Source organism: Thamnophis sirtalis, unplaced genomic scaffold, assembly GCF_051295495.1.
Source record: "Thamnophis sirtalis isolate CommonGarterSnake01/CBP01778 unplaced genomic scaffold, rThaSir2_p1.2 scaffold_4, whole genome shotgun sequence".
NCBI classification, from domain to species: domain Eukaryota; kingdom Metazoa; phylum Chordata; class Lepidosauria; order Squamata; family Natricidae; genus Thamnophis; species Thamnophis sirtalis.
This window is the reverse complement of record NW_028261384.1, coordinates 38,821,009-38,845,012: the sequence shown is the minus strand read 5'-3', so window position 1 is coordinate 38,845,012 and position 24,004 is coordinate 38,821,009. Positions and strand designations below refer to the sequence as shown.

Below are 24,004 nucleotides of genomic sequence, written 5' to 3'. Positions count from 1 at the left end.
AGCACTGAAAAAAGAAGGTTTTATTTTGGTAGCTCAAAAACAAGCCTTAGCCACAAACTGCATGAAGGCAAAAATTCAACATGTTACCACCAACAGCAAATGTCACCTCAGTAATGAGAAAGATGAGACAGTCGATCACTTGATCAATGGGTGCAGCAAAATTTCACAAACTGACTACCTACAACGCCATGACTGCGTTGCTAAGATCATTCACTGGAAATTGTGCCAAAAGTTTGGATATGAGTACAGCAAAAACCAGTGGGAACATCAGGTTCAGAAAATGTTTAGAGAATGAGAAAGTCAAGATCTTGTGGGACTTCAGAATTCAGACTGACCACAACACATCTGGCATAACAATAGTTGAAAAGAAAAAAAGTATGGTTCACTGACATTGCAATACCTGGAAATGCACGAATTGAAGACAAACACCAAGAAAAAATCACAAAGTACCAGGACTTGCAAATTGAAGTTGAGCTACTGTGGAAAAAGAAATTGTGTGTTGTCCCAATTGTAATTGGAACCCTTGGAGCAATACCTAAAGGGCTACCTCGCTATTTGGAAATTTTAAATTTATCAAACTTGAACATTCTGATTCTACAAAAAAACCACCCTACTTGGAACAGCTTATATCCTCCGACGTTACCTTAACAGTTCCTAGGTCCTTGATTAGGACTCAAGCTATTGAGCTACCAACCAGCCCCAAAGGCTGTGAATCTCACCAAAGATTAACCACATAATAATAATACAGTCTTAGTAAATAATTTGACAGTGTTGTGGGAATTAGTTGACTGATGGCATTTGGGAAAAATGTTTCTAGTTGTTCTGGTGTGCAGAACAACTATAGCGTCATTTTGATTGTAGAAATTGAAACAATTTCTCTCCAGGATGTGAGGGGTCTGTAGATATTTTCACAGCCCTTTTTTTAACTTTTTGCAGTATATAGTTCCCCAATGTAAGGCAGATTGGTAGCAATTGTTTTTTCTGTTGTTCTAATTATCCGTTGAAGTCGGTTGCAGAGCCAAACAAGTTAGTTATCAGTGACAAATCAGTGACAAACAATCAAAATTTAACAGTAGACAAACAGATAAGGAAGCTTTATTTATCACTTCAAGGCCAATGAATTATGCACTAGCTTAGGACCTTATCTTTGCTTTTGTTTTTTTTTCAAGCCAAGAGTGTATACTCCCAAACAAAACATTAAGCCACAACCATGATTTGTTCTGTTCTAAAAATACTGATGGTATCCCTGTGGCTCTCAAAGCACTGCTGTAAATAAAGAAGCTGCTACAATTTGGTGCTTTGCTCTTCAGCATTGCAATTTCCCAAATAATGACCATTATTATTTAATTAAATATATTTAATAATATATCAGATGACTTCAAATAAGGCTTAAAGTAGGTGCTATTAGATTCCCTACTTCACCACTTTATATGTTCATATGTGGTAAGCATCAGTCAGAGTCTTTAAAATATGCAGTTTACTAACTCTATTGCCTTGTTATCAAGTTTGGAAAAGATTCCAAGGGCACTGATAAGTACATTTAGTGTTCATTCTGCATACCAGACAAAGGTCATGTTGAGAATGACGAATTCTTTGAGGAGAATATGGTTGGCTAAAGCTTACTAACTTTCAGTGCTGAAACTTTTTTTTTTGCTGTCTTTCTGCTGTTTATTATATTTATTGCATGCTGTCCTGGTATTTACCGAAGGATGGATGTTTTTATATTAATAAAATGTCCTGCTGAAAATATTAATTTTATTGTCACTCATAAATAATATTTGAGATAGGATCATGTTACAAAAATTAGAAAGAATCTAGGAACATCTTTTACAATAACAATCTTATGCTTCTTAATAAAACATTATTTTAGCCTATAAGGTTCAGACAAACAACTACTGATTTTTGTGTATCAGATAATGATACTCCTTTCCTACAAAATCTTATTACAAATTGATTTTTAAATTAGGGAAGTGACATACTCCTGTAGATTTTTACTTTGAAGTATGTCATATCAATTTCAATAGCAATTTGCATCAGGGACACGTCTCAAAGGTCATTGTTTCAAATACAATAATTTAAAAAAGGAGAATTTCCTTGCAACAACAGCTCCTACTTGTAGCCTTATTTTAGAAATAATATTTCAAATATAATCTAGGTCAGAGCAATTCCATATGGTTATCACAATGAGAAATTCATATTGTATCAGCAGATGGCAGCACTTGACTGATCTCTTCTGAACCAAGATGATAAGCAGGATCTTAATCATTAGCTCGACAGTTGCAGGGCACCCTAGATTATTTTGATTCACATATCCACAACAACCTAAAGTAGTCATTCCCTTGTTAGGCCTCATACATTTATGTAAAATGTGGAGTATTTGCCCATTGTACATATTTTTTCCTTCTTAAACAGTATACTTAGGTGTAATGAAAAATTAAGAGCTCTAGGTTGAAGTGGAGAGTCCTTCGTATTCTCTGAGTTTAGTTGTTTCATACACAGTAGATGTTTTATCATCCAATTGGTAAAATTGGGCAATGAAATGTCTGCAAGCAAACAGTGAAGCTCAGAGACAGCACCAGGCACTCCACATTTAAAAATGTTTATCGTTTTGCTGAAGAGATCCCTTTGCTATCCATTTTTATCTTCACTGCATTGAAAACACAGTTACCTCACTGTTCCAGGTCATTTAACAACAAAATTTGACTCATTGGTTTCTGCACTAATCCTTGGAGACTACACTTCCTGCATGCCATTCTTGAGAGGACTTTTCATTTATTGCTATGTTCTTCCTGCTCTTTATGCAGTTACTGATTCATAAGAACTCCTCATATCCCATGGTTGAAAAGCTTGTTCAGAAGTATTTGGTGAGGCACTTATTAATAAATTACTGTGACTTCTGTACTTTTAAAGTTAACTGTCTAGAAGCTTAAGAATTCAGATAAATCCCTGCCCTCCTACATCAGAAGATTTTAAAAGTTTAGTGTAATAATATCTCATCAGGTTGTTGAAAGAAATGTCCTTTTGGGTTTGGTTCCAAGTGGGGAAAAAGACACTGGAGACATGGAAGCAGCTTGGAAAGATAGTTTAATGGTGGACAAGACCACATGGCTTGAGTCCTGAACAGAAAAGGTGATCATATTCTTCAATGTTGGTGGAGAAGAAGAGAAGGAAAGGCTGAGATGCTGAAAGTTCCTGGTTTTATGCCCTCTCTGGCCTTTGATCTTGAACTTGTATTCTGATTGGTTGTCAAACTCCCATGGGGCCAAGCACAGGCTGTGTTTTGAATCCCAAGTTTGGTTGAATTCTCAGATGCCATGTGGTGGGTTTCTGTGAAAAGCTGATACTACCTTTATTATGTAAAGTAGACTAGCTCAGGCTTTCATGGCTCATTGACAAAGGGGGGTGGGGCAGGAAGCTGCAGGGAGCTACTCTGTCTTTTTAAAACATGTTTCTTCCTTTTCACATCCAGGGAAATATAATATTCTGCCATTTCAATATTTCCTAGGTTATTTCATTTTTTCTGGGATAGGGCTGGGTGATAACTTTCCACAAGGTTTACAGAACCATTCTTATTAGGCATGGCAGACTGGTTACCATCCAGAAGCTTGTTTCCTAATATACTCAATGAGCTTAAATAATGCTAAGAGATTGTGAAAACAGAATTTGAAGGTCACAGATATGGTTATTCATGCAGTATTATGATTCAGAGGAAGCTTATGATTATACAGCTCTTATGCTGATTAATCACACTCTCTTTCACACTCTCTTTCAGTAACTCTTGTTCATGATATGAGCAACCAGATTCCACTCTATGGCCTAATAGTAATAGGTGTCATCACTCCCCCTTTTAATTATTACTTTTGCATACTGTTGTTATAAATAATTTAATGAATCCCTTGTTTAGGTAAACATATAGAAACATAAACCCTTTGATTTAAAGAAACAACGTAAGGTAACTGCTGTAACTAAATCCCAGAAACACTTAAAATATATGACACAGTTAATATATCGCTAATGTTCATAATACAGCACTTTTTCCTTTTTACAATTTATCTTTGCCAAGAAAAGACAGCAAACTTTGACATAGAAGTAAAATAGATTGGCATACATTTGAAGGATGTTATAGCAATTGAGCACATAACTTGCCATACCGTACTTAGCCCCTAACACTTCCATCCCAAAGGAATTCAAAAGAAAAAGCTGAAAAAATGCTGCATATTGCATTGAGTTTTTGCCAGAGAATTGGTGATACTGAGCAATATTGAACATTGTACAATATAAAATGTAACTCTGTGTGTATGTGTGTGTGCGTTTGTGTGGTGTGTGTGTGTGTGTGTGTGTGTGTGTGTGTGTAGTAATCTACAATCTGGTATCCCTAGATTTCTTGAATGATAACTGGAAGCTAAAAAGTTGAATGGATATTATGTGTCTGTTTTTAGATAAATACATTTTGTTTTGGAACTCAGACCTCACCTTTTTATTCATGCTTCACTGTTCTTTTGTAATTATCCTAACCTCATACTATTTAACTATTAAAGCAACATAATAACCACAATTGGCTTCACAGCCAAAAAGAGAAAGAAAAAGAAATGAAGAATGTATTAATAAATCAGCAGACAGTTACTACTGTATTATTACTGGTTGCCTGAAAAAGTTCTTCTACAAATATTCTAATTAATCCACTAATTAATCCACTGAAGCACACAATATTTTATTAGTCAATATTAGCAATTAGCATTCCAGATATTAATGTCACGCTCTAAATGTGATGTCTACTATAATACTATGTTGCCCTACTGATTTTAGTCATAGAGAAACTGTGTCAGAAACTAGAAATCAAAAGTTATTTTGTATAATCATCTTTCAGCATTAATAATATAATTATAATTATAGTCACAACCAATAGATCAGAACTTGCAGAAAAATGCAAGGAAACAAATCTACTACTTTAATGTAATTTAATGTAATTAGAGTTTTAATCTAAACTTCCATTAAGGAGTCAGTGTAATACTTAAAAGTCAGAAATTATTTAAAAATTAATTGAATAATTAACCCCATATTCAACTTCCAAGGCTTCCTATTATTACCAATTCAGCACTTCAAAAGAAAGACTATTTTTGTTGTAGCTATTATGCTAGCATATAAGGAACATGTAGATTTGAGAGATGGTAAAGCAATGAGTGCAAGTGATAGGCATATGACATCAAAGCACAAATGTCAGACCATACTATATATCATTTTATTACTGAAGAAATTGCATAATTATATCATTTGTGTGATGTCAAAAGGGCCTTGATATCTTGAATTGGATACCTCTGCATGAATAATTTCAGAAAAACAAATCGTGCCATATAAAATCATGACCGTAATCTCATCCATAAGCAGATTTGATAATTTCCCATCCATGTGACTACCTATGAGTAAGGTGACCAGACATACCGATTTTGGCAGGACAGTCACGATTTATAACAATTTGTCCCATGTTCCGGGGCGTTTTTTAAAAGTCCCGATTTTTTGGCTTCATGTTGAAAGCCCAGTGGATTTGCTTAAGAAATCCTAACCGGGGCAAGACAAAAGACACCCTGTCTAATCCCTCTCTCTGTCTCAGTACTTTCATTGAAGATATTAAAATGTTAAAGCAACAAAATGGACCCCCCTGCCCTTTTACCTCATTTTATAAGAAAAGATGACTTAGTACCATAGAGCTGCAGGAAATACTAGGCTAGAGAAGTCATGAGTGTTCCTTCCTGGATTTTCCAGAGGGGGGGGCACGGAGGTTGAAGGTTGGCTCGTGTGGAAAAAATGGTGGCAAAGTTTCTTTGAAAAATATTTCCCTGATTAATTTCACCATTTTAATTTGCTCAGTTCTTTGTATTAACATCTACATCATTCTGGATTGACTTGGAGTTCCTGCCTGCTGGTAAGTGAGCTGGGTTTTTTCTTTTATTTTTTTAATGTATTTTAAAATAATATTTTATTTATTGTGCATAGAGTTTTTTAAAATAGTTTTATTCTGTGTGGATTCTTTTTTAAAATTGTCTTAGACTATTTAAAAAAAGATTTTATCCAAAATAAATTGAAATAAACCATTTAAAAAATTCTATGCACAATACTTTGAAATATATTGTACATAGAATTTTTAAAAATAGTTTTACTTCAATTTATTCTGTGTGGAATAGTTTGAAATGTTTTACTTCAATTTATTCTGTGTGGATTCTTTTTTTAAATTGTCTTAGACAATTTAAAAAAAGATTCTACCCAAAATACAAATTACCAGCTGCAGGTATTCACTTAAGAACTGTGGCAAGAAAGGTGGTATAGTGACCAAAGTTACAATGGCATTGAAAAAAGTGACTGATGACCATTTTTCACACTTAGCGACCATTTTCACACTTAGCGACCATTGCAGCATCCTCATGGTCATGCGATCAAAATTTTGATGTTTGGCAACAGATTCGTATTTATGATGGTTTCAGTGTCCTGTGGTCATGTAATTGCTTTTTGTGACCTCTTGACAAAGTTAAATGGGGAAACCAGATTCACTTATGTTACTAACTTATCAGCTGCAGTTAATTACTTAAGAACTGTGGCAAGAAAGGTGGTATAGTGACCAAAGTTACAATGGCATTGAAAAATGTGACTGATTACCATTTTTCACACTTAGTGACCATTTTCACACTTAGCGACCGTTCAGCATCCTCATGGTCATGTGATCAAAAATTTGATGTTTGGCAACAGTTACAATTTATATTTGTAAATTGTAGTTATGTTGAAATAAAAAAATATTACAATACTATTTTTGCATTGTATGAAAATTTTTGTTGCTCCGTATAAAATTTTTAATCAAGCACCCCTCCACCCCATGGTCAAAGGTGTCCCTCTTTACCAATCTGAAAATCTGGTCACCTTACCTATGAGCCTAAACTATTTGTAAATTTTCAACAGTGTTGTGATTGGAAAACTGGTGTGTTTCCCCATCAATTTTTAAGGTTAAAAAAAATGGGAGACAATGGAGTAAGCTCAACACACTTGCATACCCTAATTCTGGACAAACACCTTAGCAACAAACCAGAACAGTGGCTGTGGAAAAGTTATTTTCAAAATAATTGTAAGCATGGTCCATTAAATAAAGCTTCAGAAGGTACATACCCATTCTCTATACTTCCGAAGAATGGAAGCTTATTTTTTTTGTCATGGAAGATTATGATTCTAATTGCATTTATATATGTGTCAACTCCTGTGGTGTCATACTTTTCTTAGTAATCCCACTAATAACCAGATCTTCCACTTGTATGAGCTTTCATAGAGAACATTAGGTTTTATATATCTGATATATAGCAAAACAAAATACCATGTATGCTATTTTGAGTTATTGAAAGTAAAAGGCAAGATATAAAATATAAGATGATATTCCTTATTATGTATCTGATTGCAATGATACATTGGTCCAAGGAATAACCTTATAACAATGTATATCTGAATTATTATACAACAGGGGGCCTACAAAGATTCATGTGCATACAGTCTTTCAAGAACTGTAATGTTGCTCTGCCTAGAAATATGTGGATTTAGACTACAACTACCTGGGGAAAATCCTGATAAACTACAATTTAATTAAAAATAATGGGATGATGCAAACACAACAATATTCCTGGGGCCTGCATTACTTCCCACCAGCTCCAATAAATCAGTGAGATTGACAAGGTCTTTTCTCCTCTTCTAATGTTATCTTCTACGACTGTTGGTCTATCCCAATTTGCCTGCTTGCTGGCAGTTCAAAGTTTCTCAGGTAATTTGAGAAATAAGATCTTATATTTCATACATTTTTGAAACCTAGTTTCTGTAATGCCAGATGTTAATTTACACCTTCCGTGGCTTTTTTATAACCTACAAATTGTTAATGTTGAGAAAAATGACAGGCGATAGACTAGAGCAAGAATACATACATAGTTAAATACTCATTGAGATAAAGCCTGGCTAAACTAAACAAACTCCACACAAAACAAAATGTAAACTGAACTATTCTCTCCTCGTCTCTCTTTCCGGCCCAAGGTGAAACTCTAGTAATCAAACCAGTTCTCCTGGTTTCATGTGGAAGCTCAGGTGAAGAGAATGGGTTTATGGGTAGTGTAGTTCAAGCTCTCCGAAATCCCTGGCTCATTGGGCGCTCGGAAACGGTTGTAGGACTCAGTTTTCCAGAAGGCACTGCCGCCACAAGACGAGGTGTTGCTTCTAACTGGGAAGGTAGTCGAGTATATACTTAGGAAGCTTGTGCGGGATTATCAAGAATCCTGAATCACTTGCAAGTTTCTAAAGTGATGCTTCAGGATAATTGACCTCTGCAGATTTGGGGGACGAGAAAGGTATTGTTTTGTTTAAATTGCACGTTTCAAATGTTAAATGAAAAATAGCTAAGATAGTAGTAGACGAAGAAGAATGTGGCGTAGGTCTGTCACGGGATGGGTGCCCAAGTCTGAGTTTGGCTTTTGGGAAATTTAGGTCTCAGCTCTGGTCTTTTCTCGAGCATGTGTGTAATCATATTATCCCACCGTAGTTTCTACTGTAAAGATGTATGTGTTAATCAAACCTTGCTCTCGGGTTTTTCTTGAAGAGTTTGTGAAGTTATAAACATTTAGCAGGAAAATACTACGGTAGAGTTGGTGGGTGCTCACAAATTTGAAATTCTCATCCAGGCGAGCGTGGGAGTCCTTTTTCCTTTGTTTTGTAGAGCTCATTTTAAAAACTATTATCCAGAATGGCATAATGCACGACACATTTAGTAGTTTATTTTCTCGTTCCAATTTGATATATTTTTATGGATCGTGCAGTGGATGCCGATCTATAGCATAAAGAGCACAATTTTTCTTCTGCTTGAAATGATAAATAATAATGTTTTAGCTTGGACGGTAGAAACGAACTGATTTCTTTGCAGTCGCATGAATCCTAAGTGCTACCTTGCCACGAATTTCCCTGGGGGGGCTAAACTAGTTAGCAACTCTCGCCCAAATTCCCTGTTTATGTGAGGATCACAAGGGCAAGGGCGGGGTGGGGTGGGGTGAGCAAGAGCAACATCCACCATTCAGAGTTTTTGGGAAACAAAAGTGAGTTACAAATATGAAAAGGGCATTTTCAGCTGGTGGGCTTCTTGTTACAGTTTTAGTTTCTTGTATGTTTGTTTTGTGTAAATCAGATTTTGAGTGGTTATTGACTGTGGTAGCATTTGCTTATCCATGGCTTATGGCTTATTAAGTTTTTTAAAGCCAAATACCATACTATAATATACTGATTATGAGTTTGCTAGGCAGCCCAGGGCAAATAACAGATGTTAAATGAGTTAAATGAGTAAGGTAGTTCCCACTTGAAAGAAAAGTAATATTCAACTATATCTTTCAGCTATGCAAATAAAGCTATATGTCATAATAATTCATTATGGCCTATAATATTCTGTGCAGGAAATAGGTAAAATAAACATTTTAATCTAAACAATACTATGTAAGCTAGGTCTTTCAAATGAATTAAATTGAATTGATTGGTTGGAAAACATTAATCAAGTAAATAAAACTTTATTGCTAAATGTGTTTGTGTGTTTGTGTGTGTGTGTGTGTGTGTGTGTGTGTGTGTCCCTCAGTGCAGGAAGCTTTAGATGATGGCCAGAGAAATAGCTTTCTAGCAGAAACAGCTAGCATATTGGTTTCTTAAAGATGAATGCATTTATTAATGAATAAAATGAGGTGGATGTACTTCATAAAAAAAAAACAAGGTACATTTTCCTGTAAGATTCTACATACGCGCGCACACACACACACACACAGCCTTTGCAAACGTTTTGGGATTTTCAAAGACCTCTCATAGTTTTTAATTACATAACGTAATATTATAAACTACCCAGAATTTTTTGGCCTGCATACCCATATTAAATTAATCAATAGTAACAATATTCCTGTAATATGTTTCTTATCAATGCATATTCAATTTAATTGTGGAAAAATAGAAAACTTTCCAAAGAAGAAGATAGCCTTGGTGAATCTTTATAGAGCATTATTCAAACTTAATGATTGGGTAGTGCTTGTAGGTTCTTGTCTTTCACGGTACAATCATTTTCTCCTTGACTTCTCTAACTTCCCATGATTTAATTAAATCTCAAGGAAAATTGATAGAAGATAGAAGACTGCATTAACCCCTGGGAGTCCTGCAATTGGAAATTGTTGGAGAATTCCTTGTCCTGTAGAGAAATTCAGAAAAAACGATCACCCAATTCTTTCTCCACAAATTGAAACATTTTTAGAATGCCATTTATGCCCAGCTCCTTCAATATTTGCCTAAGAAAGTTTCATTTTGAGTTTAATGCATTAAAAAGTTATTTATAAATACCTAAAGAAAACCCATTGTAAAAAAAGTTTGTTTTAAATTGGTTACAATAAGACTTCAAAGCCTACCAATCCAATGCTTTATAATAAGTTGAACTGCAACTCCCATAATCCACATGATATGCTGAATGAGTTGTTATGATATGTAGTCCTAATAATCTGGAAGACATTAGATTGTGGAATAGTAAATATGGTGCACTTAAAAAATTCATGTGTGCATTCAGTTTTAACACAAGGCAATGAAAAATGCTTTAGGTGATTAACATATGAAATTTTATTTTCGCTAGGTACAATATTGGGGAAATGTAATATCACTTAGGACATACAGGATTAAACCTTTTCTTGGAATCTGCTCAGAGGTGGGTTCCTACCAGTTCGCACCTATTTGGTAAAACCGGTTCGTCAAATCTACTGAACAGGTTAGAAAAGGTTCCACCAGTAGACCCGGAAAGCAGGCCACACCCACAGAAGATGTTCCAAATTTTTTTGAAACCCACCACTGAATCTGCTCTATGTGACAATATGTCCTACCACAGGGGTGCCAAACTCTCATTGTCACGGCATTATCACATGATGAAGCATGACTTTTTCCCCTTCGCTAAACCGGGAGTGGGCATGGCCAGTGTCTATGGTTTATGGTTTTATGGTTTTATTATTTATAGGCCGCCCTTTTCCCTGAGGGGACTCAGGGCGGCTTACAATATATAGGGAGGGGAGTACAAGACAGTAAGACATAAAACAATACATAAGTAAAAATAGTACACAACATTCATCATTCGGGTGGGGACGGATTACGATCTTTATCCCCAGGCCTGACGGGATAGCCAGGTCTTGAGGGCTGTGCGGAAGGTCTGGACGGTGGTGAGGGTACGAATCTCCACGGGGAGATCGTTCCAAAGGGTCGGAGCTACTACTGAAAAGGCTCTCCTCCGTGTAGTTGCCAGTCGACACTGACTGGCGGATGGAACTCGGAGGAGGCCTAATCTGTGCGATCTAATAGGTCGTAAGGAGGTAATTGGCAGGAGGCGGTCTCTCAAGTACACAGATCCACTACCATGAAGGGCTTTATGGGTGGTAAGTAGCACCTTGAAGCATACCTGGAGATCAACAGGTAGCCAGCGCAGCTCGCGGAGGATAGGTGTTATGTGGGCGAACCGAGGTGCACCCACGATCACTCGCGCGGCCGCATTCTGGACTAGCTGAAGTCGCCGGGTGCTCTTCAAGGGCAGCCCCATGTAGAGCACATTGCAGTATTCCAGCCTAGAGTTCACAAGGGCCCGAGTGACTGTTGTGAGAGCCTCCCGGTTCAGGTAGGGTCGCAACTGGCGCACCAGGCGAACCTGGGCAAATGCCCCCCTGGTCACAGCCGTCAGATGGTGGTCGAAGGTCAGCTGTGGGTCCAGGAGGACTCCCAAGTTGCGAACCCTGTCTGAGGGGTATAAAGTTTGGCCCCCCAGCCTGAGTGATGGAGCACTAGCCAAATTATTGGGAGGGAAACACAACAGCCACTCAGTCTTCTCCGGGTTGAGTACAAGCTTGTTAGCCCTCATCCAGTCCCTAACGGCTTCAAGACCCCGGTTCATCACGTCCACCGCTTCATTGAGTTGGCACGGGGCGGACAGATACAACTGGGTATCGTCCGCGTATTGGTGGTATCTTATCCCGTGCCTCCGAATGATCTCGCCCAGCGGTTTCATGTAGATGTTAAATAATAGGGGGGATAAGACCGAACCCTGCGGCACCCCATATGTTAGGGGCCTAGGGGTCGATCTCTGCCCCCCAACTAACACCGACTGTGACCTGTCCGAGAGGTAGGAGGAGAACCACTGCAAAACAGTGCCTCCCACCCCCACCTCCCGCAGTCTTCGCAGAAGGATACCATGGTCGATGGTATCGAAAGCCGCCGAGAGGTCAAGGAGAACCAGGATGGAGGCATGGCCTCCATCCCTGGCTCTCCAGAGATCATCGGTCAATGCGACCAAAGCGGTTTCAGTGCTGTAACCAGGTCTGAAGCCGGACTGGAAGGGGTCTAGGTAACTGGCTTCCTCCAAGGTCCGTTGAAGCTGGAAGGCCACCACTTTCTCAACAACCTTCCTACAAAGGGGAGGTTGGAGACTGGACGATAATTGTTGAGAACAGCTGGATCCAAAGATGGTTTCTTCAGGAGGGGTCTCACCACCGCCGCTTTAAGTGCGGAGGGGAAGTGCCCCTCCCGAAGGGAGGCGGTAACAACCGCCTGGATCCAGCCTCGTGTCACCTCACTGCTGTTGGCAACCAACCAGGAGGGACACGGGTCCAGTACACAGGTGGGGGCACTCACAGCTCTCATGGCCTTGTCCACATCCCCAGGGGCAACATCCTGAAACTCAACCCAGGGGTGGTCTGCCAATTTATCCTCTTGTGCCTCGGCTGGATCTGCAGAGGTGGAGTCCAAATCCGACCGAAACCGAGCAACTTTGTCCGCCAAGAACTGGACATAATCCTCAGCCCTACCCTGCAAGGGGTCCCCCGTATCCCTCCTATGTAGTCTAAAGCATCCAGCCCGCAGGCCGTGAGTTTGACAGCCCTGCTCTGCCAGCTATTTCTGATCTAATATGTTCAAATAAAATAAAAAGAGATAATTTGAACTGAATGTTTATAACTGCAAAATAAATCACACTTGTAAATCAACCCTTAATTTTTCCCCTTTGAAAATCATTGTCATTTCCTGAGAAACTACTTTTATGAGCTGGAAAATCTGAGTGTTATTAGTGACAGGGAAAATAGGTACTCACAAGTGCCATTATGACTAAAGAGAGGATAGTTAGTTTCTTCATATTTAGAAATATATGAATTTGGCATGCCCGAATAATTTTCTTGGCTGCATCATGAAGTGATTTGTGATTGATATAAAGTTCCAGGAATTTTAGAAGGGACCCTTCTAGGTTCTAATCAGATCCAACACTACTTAGCTCTTTCATGGTTAGCTAAAATCACTTGGATTCTGATCTTATTTGAATACATTATTCTCATACAACAATGTATGTAACAATTGTAGAATGCAATGCAAAATTCTAAAAGTTATTCCTTTTCATTTTTCCATCTGATATGTCAAAGAGTCTTACACAGTTGACAAGATCAGCATATTGATGAAAAGCCTGGGTTTAAAATTTGTGGTCATTAATGTATTATTGAATTATAACTCCCACTATTCTTTACCAGTGGACATGCTGTTGAAGTTTGGCAGCATCTAAAGTGCCACAGGTAAAATCATCCTTGATATTGTTATATGGTGACAATAAGATAAGCAAAGTAATCCAAGTGGTAGCCATTTTGTTTAGATCTGTATGACAGCTGTATCAACTCAGGTTTTAGTGGGTTTTCTATAGCAGTTAAATATGTAGAACTTCGTTCTTTATGGAAAACTGGTAAATCGGGGATGGTATATATTTGATAAAGATTTGGGGCTATAATGGTTAAACTTAGTTTCTTTTGGTAAATTGTCCAAAATTTGATAAACCTAGGTATTTTGCTCAAGTTAATTCAATATCGTCGAGCAGCTAGTTCAGAGCAATAATAAAATAGTGCATTAGGGTTACTATTATTACTTCTTTAATATTTTATATTATATTTTGAATAGCTTTAACAGAAATGCTGTTGAAACAAGAGATGGTATAAAATACAGTTTAGTTCATATAGTCCTTGTTTGAGGAACATGTAGCAGTAACTTCTGTAAGAGTCCCTGCATCCAGCGACTGCTGCTGCTCCCCATTCCTCTCCTTCCTGAGGCAACACGAAGACGACCAGGGCGCTAAGGAGTCTCTTGTGTATTGTGTTGTTTTTTGCCAAAAAATGAAAGCCGAAACCAGCTACCTTGGAGCTGACAGGGCAACGCCTTGCGTGCCCAAGAAATGGCTCCATGTGCCACCTGTTGCACGCATGCCATAGGTTTGCCATCACAGGCATACACAATTGGAACTATTGGTTTTGTTGGGAAGTTTGCTTAGTTATGTGGAAAACAGTTAGAAGCAAGCAGTAATAGTAGAAAGGAAGGCTACAAGAAGTGACAGAGAATGCTGTGGTCAATTCATGCAAATCTTTGGCAAATTAGTAAGTGACTTCTTCGTAGACTTTTTGTGAAATAATATGCTTCAAAATTGCAACTGTCCAATAAAGGATTAAAAAGATAAGGGAGACTGATCTATTAAAAGGTTTACAGTAGTAGCCATCAGCTCTTTTGAAAATATAGATTAGCAAGAGACTCTTATATTTTAAATCTTCATTTAATATATCATTTAAGTCTAGTACATGCCTGTTTAAGCAAAGTCTTTATCAGCATTCTATTGTAAAAAAATAGGAGTTTGTACTGGAAAAAATATCATTGTATTGTCCTGTTATATTCAATTCTGGGCAGATCTAATAGATTACATGACAATTTTAAATTGCTGTTTTCTTTCTCAGTTATTAGAATGCTTTTAAAGTCATTTTATTGTATATATTCTGCTATGGTTATGTTCTTTCTTGGCAGATATCTTCTTCTAAATCAACTGTATTCATTTCTTCCGTCGTCCTTGTACAGCAATAAAATGTGTTCCAAATGAACAGAATTTTTTAATACATTTTTTTTCAATCCCAAAATTATTTGGTCTGCTTTTTATGTTCTTAGCTGTTCAATTCATTTCATCATTTGCTTTTTAGGCTTATTCCATTTTTTTTACAGGTAGTTTCTTCCAGTTTTATCTTCCAGTATATTGGTGGTACTTAATTTCTTTGGTTGGGCCTCATGGAATTTTGCAGCACTGTGATAAAGCCTGTGACAGGAACAAACTGAATTGTTTTGAAAATGTTTCAGAAAATTCCCCAGTTGCCATGCTCTGCACTATTTAGATTGGTTTTATTTTTTCTCACCTGATTTTAATAGAAAGTTTGTCATCCCAATCTTTTACATCAAAATCGAAAGCTTCCTATAACCACCAGCGCAGGGAAAATTTCCCTGTTAGCATTATGTCAGTTGATTCAGCATATTCTTGGCATTGCTTCAGGCCATGATGCTTAGATATAGCACCATTCTGTTCTTTAAAAAAAATTGTGTGAAATATAATTAGAGTTCAGTTTTTTAAAAAGAAAAAAATGTTAATACACTAAGCATTTTAAATAGACATTTAATATTTAATAGCACCAGGTGACCTGAAAATAGGTACTTGTAAATTTCCTGATGAAAACTTTTTAAATGTTAGATTGGCCAATATCCTGTCATTGCTCTTAGGAGCTAGAAAATTCAGTACTTGAAATAGTTGCAAAAACTATGTGACAATCGTAATTTAAATACAGTATGTATTTCTAAAGCCTATTGCTCAATTCCTTGCAAATATATGAATTAGCTAAATCATTTGCTTTTGGTATTTCATCAGTATGAAATAGGACAACAAAGATTTTGCTTTCTGAACATTTTAGGCTACATCTTACTGATTTTTGGTTACTTATCACAAAAGTAGCCTGTAATTTAACCTATCACACACCTTTTTATAGAAATCTAAGTTAATAATATTATCTATTGACTGTGCTGCACACATGAAAGAAACATGGAACTGTTGCTAATGCATATCCAGTTCATCAAATACAACAGAAATATCTGTGGGGATCCAAAAATATTTATTTTTTGCTTGGAATGCAGTTTATTAACTACTGTTTTACATAAGTGAATGGAACAGACAAGTGAGACCATCACATTACATTAAAAAAAATTGGCTACTCTGAAAGAATTTGATTCCAGGGTAGAAAAACATGAACCACTTGTTGAGCTAATAGATATTTTTAACTTCGCTTCACATAAAACTTGTAATAATGACAAATTTTGTGACAGCAATGAACAAGAAAGGTGAAGTTTTTGTTACTTGAGATAAATGTTTCCAAGAATAACAGATGTTTAAGATCAAGGAAGGCATCTCTGTTGATCCACAGATCAGATGGATCATCAATGACAAGCGATTCAAGGATCTGTTAGTGGGGCCAGAGAAAATTGCTTGGAAAGTAATGGGTTTTATTGAGAGTTTTCTTGGCATCCATCCACAGAGCACCAATTCCATTCAGCTGGTTGACAAGCTTACAGCATACAAGACCACGAAGTGCAACATGTAAGTGAAGATTCATTTTCCGCATGCGCACTTCGACATCTTTCCTGAAGGTTTAGGTGCAATCAGTTTCACCAGGATATTGGCAAAAATATCAGGGCCACAGGAATCCATCAATGCTGACTGACTATTGCTTGGACACTGTAGTAATATGTATTGGACACTGAATACAAATGAAAACAGGCAGAAAATCACTGCTAGCTCTGTTGAACTCATGCAGCTTGATAGAAGCATAATGTGAATAAATACATCATGGTCACTAAAAGTGAATGTCATATTTCTTAAAATTCCTATGTGACATGTACATTCTGAAATTAGATTCCCTTAAATTGAACACAAATATAATCTCCAAAGGTTTTTCAGGAAGCAAAACTTTTGAAAAAAATTGTTTCCAGAAATATTCCAAGAGAATAAAGTTAAATCAATATAATTCTGCCCCATTCTATCCAATAGAAGAAGATCATTTTGTTATCCAAAATTAAGTGAATTAAAGACTAATAAATAAAAGATTTCAGGATTCACATCAGTTTTGTAGAATTGATATATACACAGCAATTTCATGTGTAAGTTTAGTTCAAAATACTTTATTCTTCTGCGTAATACAGTGTATCAGTTGAAAAAGGTATTTTATCAAGCATGTTATGCATCATTTTGGACTTTAAATCTTTTTTTTAAAAATACAACTTGTCTGATGTGAAAATGACTCTCGGAGTACAAAGTCAACAATAGAAGGGGTTTTTGATTGTTTATTTTTTAGCTAAGTGACTAACCACTCTCTTAATGTTTAGAACAGGTATCTCCAACTTGGGTTCATGTGCATCCCTGAACAGCTAGTCTCGCAGCACACAAGATTGTAAACTTTAATATTTAACTCTATTATTATGTGATTTATATATATATTAACTATATTGTATGTACATTTTATAAGTGGCCCAAGGCAATTTCTCTTCCTCAGTAAGGCCAAGGCAAACCAAACATTTGGACATCCATGATTTAGCATATCAGCAAATCTTTTTATGAGTGCTTTTTTTAAAGTCTGTATTTATTCATTTAATCTTACATTGAAATTATTTATATTCAGATAAATATATGATCAAACTTCCAAGAAATATTTTAGAGTCATTTTATTACTACATTTGTGTCACTGCATATTATATACAAACAACATGTATTTTCTGCCTTGTTGTTACATTCCTACTCTATAAATGCTGTCTTTTATCTTAGAAAACTCTCAGAGAGTTTTCAAAATGTGTGCAGAATTTGCATCATTTAACAGCTGGGTGCTGTCTTTCCTCTTTTTTTGCCCTTATTTTAAATCATGGCAATCGGACTGAATATTGCTCAACTGTCCTTTTGTTTTCTCCATATAGAGAACCCACTATTCTCCATTAGTGGAATGTATAATAAGTAGTCTTTTTGTAGCAATTATTATACTGCTCTTTAATTGTGATTTAAAAATAAACAGCAGAGACTTTTTTAGTCAGTATATTTTCAGTTTAGCAAGAACACACTGAAATGTTATTCTTCTGATTCAGTTTTGCTATCCACCAATAGTTCATCACGTTGAGTTTTAGAAAACCATTTTTAAAAAAATTATTAGCTTTCATTTCTCCTGATCTCCAATCTGAAGCAGATACAAAGGTGCAGAGAATGAAAATCAAATTGCAAGAGAAAGTCTTCTTTGAGAAGAGCTGGGCTTCCAATGACAGGACTGAGAGGGTTAAAAATTGAGAAGGATTACATCAGCTGATGGGAGAAGTTGTTATAGGTGGTCCTTGATTTACTACTACAGTTGAGCCACAAATTTCTGTTGCTAAGCATGGCAGTTATTGAATTTTGCCCCATTTTATGACCTTTCTTAAGGGACGCGGTGGCTCAGTGGATAAGACACTTCTCGATCAGAAAGATCTGCAGGTTGGTGGTTTGAATCCCTAGCACCACATAATGGAGTGAGCTTCTGTTACTTGTCCAGGCTTCTGCAAACCTAGCAGTTTGAAAGCATGTAAAAATGCAAGTAGAAAAATAGGAACTACCTTTGGTGAGAAGGTAACATTCTGTGCTCCTTCGGCATTTAGTCATTTGAACAGTTCTGGCTCTTTGGCTTTGGCTTTGGCTTTGAAACGGAGATGAGGCCCACCCCCTAGAACGACTAGCACACATGTGCGAGGGAAACCTTTATCTTTTATGACCATTCTTGCCAGATGTGTTAAGTGAATCACTCCGGTTGTTAAGTTAGTAACACAGTTATTAAGTGAATCTGACTTACTCATCAGAAGGCTTTATTAGAAGGTTGCAAAAGGGATTGTGGGACACTGCAACTATCATAAATGAGTCAGTTGACAAGCATCTGAATTTTGATCAAGTGACTATCAGGATGTGTCAAAGACCAGAAAAGCATGAAAAACTTTCACAATTCACTTTTTTCAGTGCCATTGTCACTTCGGAAGGTCACTGAATGAAGCTTAGGACTACGTGTACAGACTTTTATTTTTAAATGATTCTTAGCTTTTCATGAAACCAAAGTGGGAAAATGAAAAGTTTAATTGAAAAGTTTCAAAGGGTGCCCCCACCTTAATAATATCGTTAATAAAGGAGGGTTATCTATTGTCAAGATTCTAGTCTTTTAATTCCTAATTCTTGACCTTAAAACCAGTTAAAATCCATGTGAATCTCGCTTCCTAAATCAACTTAAAGGAGTTGACAAATAAAGCAGTGGTTTTCCATTGCCACCTTCTGGAAGCTCGTCCATCATCAGGCCTGTTTAGTTTCAGATACTGTCGGCAGATGCTGCCACCTGCTGGGGTAAAGTGAAAGCACATATATTAATTGAAGTATTGGCACCTCTTCTCTTATTAATGGAAGGCAGATTTTTTTTTAAAAAAAAGATTAATAGTGCTTTAGCAATAAAATATAGACCCAATTCTTTATTGAAGGAAGAGTGTTTTTTTTTTTTATTAGACAAGGTGAATACTTCATACTATGGCTATATCAAACACATTTGATGATAAAGGTATAAAATCAACCAAGTATCCCTGTTGTTGTTAGTTGCGAAGTCATGTCTGACCCATCATGATCCCATGAACAACGTTCCTCCAGGCCTTCCTGTCCTCTCCCATCCGCTGGAGTCCATTTAAGGTCATTCCGACTGCTTCAGTATCTTCATCCAGCCACCTTATTCTCTGTCGTCCACTTTTGCCCTCAATCTTTCTCAGCATTAGGCTCTTCTCCAGTGAGTTCTTACTTCTCATTAGGTGGCCAAAGTATTTGAGATTCATCTTCAGGTTCTTCAGAATCACTGGCTCAAAAAAAAGTCATTAGAAGAAGACTTAATTGTTACTAGCATTTTTTTTTAAATAAGATAAGCTAATGCTATAGTCACAAAATTATATTTTGTTCATGACCACTAAATTAATTAAAGGTAGTTTTATAGTGATGAAGCTATTGTTGAAAATCAGAAACAAAAATCACCTCACTAAATTTCATAGTTAATAGCACGTTATCAATTTTAAACCTTACTAATTTTTTTAAATGCACTGATTATATTATTTTTTTGTGAATCTTTTAGGCTCATTATGGTACTTTGAGGCACCAAGCAACCAGAGAGTTTGTCAAGGAATTTTTAGATACACAAACATCATCTAGATATCGAACGCACTTGGTTTTAGAGATAGGAGAAATCTCTCTAGTAATTTCCATGCTTAAGGGCAGATTTGAATCCAAGTCTTTTATTTTTGTCAGTTATGCTAACATAACTCAATATGGAATTCCAACTAATCTGTTCTTAGCTTTGAACAATTCTGTGCATATCCATCAAAAGAAATCATATTAAATTCCATTATATAACACTGTATTTCACTATAATAATTCTCACTACTATTGGTATATATGAATTTTTATATAATGGTTACACATAATAGGCAAATTAATAGCAATCAGATACTTTGAATTTCAACTTCTCTTTGTCAAAAAAAGTATGGTTAAAGCCGGATTGCCTATAATCTATCTGAAGGGATAAGTTATCTATTGCTGTTTTGTTTACTGTAAAAAGTTGTTTTTTGATTATGTTTTATTTTTGGGTCAGTGTTATCTACCATAATTGTATAGCTTTGCTTTGTCACATAAACAAAATTTTGGACATTTAAGCCAGAGAGCATGCAGCCTATTAGAATAGATCATATACAATACTTTAATACTACATGTAGATAGAATTTATATACAAAAGAAATTAATCTTATGTTAATTGGCTTCTTCGTTCTATGCATAGAAAATATTGCCTTAATAAAGTAATGTGGTGGTTTGTTTGAAGACCTATGTGGGCACATTCATGCTGGAAAAATGCTTTAGATACTGATTCCAACATTACATTTTAAATTATATTTGCAGGTTTAAATAGTTCTCCATTTATTTACAAATTTATCTTAAATCATCTAGGAAGAAAAATGTCTGTTTCCTGTCATTTAAAGGAATTTTCATGGAGCAAATCAGAAGGATCTTTGGTTGACTTGGATGATGGAAATCTTACAAGAAATGATTGGATAGGTATGTAACTGACAGCTCTAGTACTTGCACAGAAAATATAATTTGCTATTAAATTTTAGGAAGAAGATAAATATTCTGCTATGAAAAAAAATGGAAATGAATGGAACTCTTTATATGTGATTTTGCTCCACTTCAGCCATTGCTTTTTTAAAAAAAATGTTCTAGGACAGCGATGGCGAACCTTTTTTTGGCTCACATGACATAAGGGGGGAGCGCAGGGGGGGGGGTGCGTGGGCGTGCCTCATCCATAATGCAACGCACGACACCCCCAGTGTGCATGCGCACATGAGAGACACTCTCCCCATTTTTGCATGCTTTTTTCGCCTTCCCCAGGCTCCAGAGGCATTATAGGAGCCTGGGGAGTGCGAAAAGAGCCCCCCCCACCCTGGAGGTCCTCCGGAGGCTTCAGAACCTTCAGGAGGCTTACCTGAAGCCTCTAGAGGGCAAAAAATGACCCTAGGAGCAAACTGGAAGTCACTTCAGGTTTTCTCGTGAGGTTGGTTTAAGCCTCCGGAGGCTTCGGTGACCTTCAGGAGGCTTTCCTGAAGTTTCCGGAGGACTAAAAATGACTCTACGAGCAAACCGAGTGTCAGTTCCCAAACCTCTGGTTTGCCCATAGGGGCAGTTTTTTGCACTCCGGAGGCTTCACGGAAGCTCCCAAAGCCTCCAGAGGGCATCTGGGGTGGGAGAGGCTCTTTTCACCCTTTCCAGGCTCTTACAAAGCCTCTGGAGCCTCTGGGCATGGGGAAAAATGGCTTTAAAAAAGGCTGAACTCAGCTGGCCCGTGCATGCATGCACGCTGGCAGCTGAAAGGGCAAGGCCTCACGTGCCCTGACAAATGGTTCCATGTGCCTCCTGTGGCACGCGTGCCATAGGTTCACCATTCTGATTCTAGGAGAAAGTATTTATCATAAAAAAGTTTGATTTTCTGGAGATGTTCTATATAAGTACCATATTTTTAAGAGTATAAGATGCACCTTTTTCCCTCAGAAAAGAGGGTGAACATTTTATACAATGAATACAGCATTTTTGGCATCCACAAACCCCACCCCCTTTCCTGGGAGCTTGGAAGGGCAAAAATGAATGGAAAACAGGCTGTTTTTTGTTCATTTTTGCCCCCCTCCCAGTCCCCAGGAGCACTATAAGCCTCCTAAATGCTATGCATGTCCTTTTCTTGACAAAAAATGGGGCCATTTTCATGAAAAATGGGCCGTTTTTTGCTTGTTTTTGCCCTCCCCGGAGCACTCTACAAGCCTCCTAAAGGCTATGCTTTTTTTGATGAAAAACAAGGCCGTTTTGGGGAGATCTGCAGAGTTCAAAAACTTTTTTTTAATTTGCCTCTTCAAAATCTTGGTGCATCTTATATTCTTATATTCTGGTGTGTCTCTGAAAAGTATGGTAGTAATGATGGTAAACTTGATGTTTAGGTAGATGTTTTCAGTAAGGGTGAGAATTTTGAAAGAATATAAAAAGGGCTGCCCCTTCAGCATCAGGCCTTTGACTATAATGAAGAGAGGCAAATATAATTCATGTTTTTTTTTCTTTTAAAATACAAACATATAAAATTTGTCAATAATATTTAGAGAATAAATGTACAGAGAAGAATGATCAGAATCAATACTGGTAATTTTACTATGAAGAGCAATTGTAATAGTTGGGGGCTTTTAGTATTAAAAATTATAAAAATAAAATAATAATTATTTAGTCTTTTAAAAAATGATTTTAAAGGCCTAATGTATAGGAATACATTAATCTCGCTTTTTGGTGATTTCATGGATTCATCTATGTAGATTTCTTGGCAGAAGTAGACAAGATAATTGCCACTTCCTTTTAAAAAATTTTTTTAAAATTTCCCAGTCTTCCTGTAAGCCCTTACACTTCCTAGTAGTCTCTTATTCATATTAGTACTGGTAGTATAGGTAATCCTCAATTTATGATTGTAATGGAGTCCATGAATTGAAGCACTCATTTGACCAGACATAATTTTGTGACCTTTTTACAACAGTTGTTAAGCAAACACCATAGTATTTAAATGACTATCATGGCCATGTATTCCTATGGGTGATTTTTTACCAGAAACTAGCAAAAAAAGTCATAAATTATGTTCATGTGACAGCAGAATGCTGCAACCAGCTATAAAAGTGAACCAAGCATCCAAACTGTGGTCATGTGAGCCAGAGGTGGGTTTGGACAAGTTTGGCTGAACTGGTAGAAAAAAATCAGGCCTGGCTCTCTGAACTGTTAGGATCAGCAGGCTGGCTATGCCCCCGAATCGGTCCCCCGGTCACTGCATCCATCGGATGACAAGCTGACCCAAGCTGGGAAGCAGCTGGATGGCAAAGAAGCCATTCAGCCGCCTCTTTGAGTGCCAGATCATTGGAAGCTTCTTTTCCACCCAGCCACTGGCCGCAGGATGGCTAAAAGTCCTCTGGTAAGAAGAAATTACTAGAAATCTTTTCGATGCCCTGCATGCAGTGTGCAGTGACTGGATGGAAAAGAAGCCTCTTGGCTTTCAAGTTCAGCAGCAGGCTCGGTCCCTTCACTGAGTTGCTTTTCTCCGTGCCCGAGAAAGATCAAAAGGCACGGAGCAGCCTTTAAGGACAAAGTTGGCGTAGCTGCCTAGAGGTAAGAAAACTAACCACTGAGGGAAGGAGGTCCCCAAAGCTGCTGGCTTTGCAGCAGTCCCCCATCCCAGCTTGGAACTCCAAGTGCAAGAGGTCTTTGGCTGTTGCAAAGAAGCAGCAGCTCTGAGTGCACCACTCCTGCTTCATTCTCTTTGAGAGCTGCTTTGAGGTGCAAAGTGGCTCTCAAAGAGAATGAAGCAGGCACCCAGAGCTGCCGCTTCTTCGCAACAGCCAAGAACGGAAGAGTTCGCTCAGGAGCAACACTGGCAAGGAAGGCAGCTGGATCAGAGAGAGGTGTAGCCACAACTCTCTGGGATGGGTGAACAAGTATGGAGAGGCAAAGGGGAGAGAGAGTGTTGGGCAG

General features: G+C 37.3%; 1 protein-coding gene across 3 annotated transcripts in view; it reads left to right on the top strand.

The window, feature by feature from the left end:
- Positions 1 to 3,301: 3,301 nt before the first annotated feature.
- MACC1 (MET transcriptional regulator MACC1) overlaps positions 3,302 to 24,004 on the top strand; it is a 39,844-nt gene continuing 19,141 nt past the window's right edge. The window contains exons 1-2 of one of the 3 annotated variants that reach the window (XM_087712767.1): positions 3,302 to 3,319; positions 20,909 to 21,016. In XM_087712767.1, coding sequence (XP_087568893.1) covers positions 3,310 to 3,319; positions 20,909 to 21,016 — 118 coding nt within the window. In that variant the 5' untranslated portion in view covers positions 3,302 to 3,309. Of the gene's footprint in view, positions 3,320 to 8,227; positions 8,364 to 20,908; positions 21,017 to 24,004 lie in introns of those variants that run through there. The other 2 variants (XM_087712768.1, XM_014076396.2) reach the window with 2 other exon arrangements.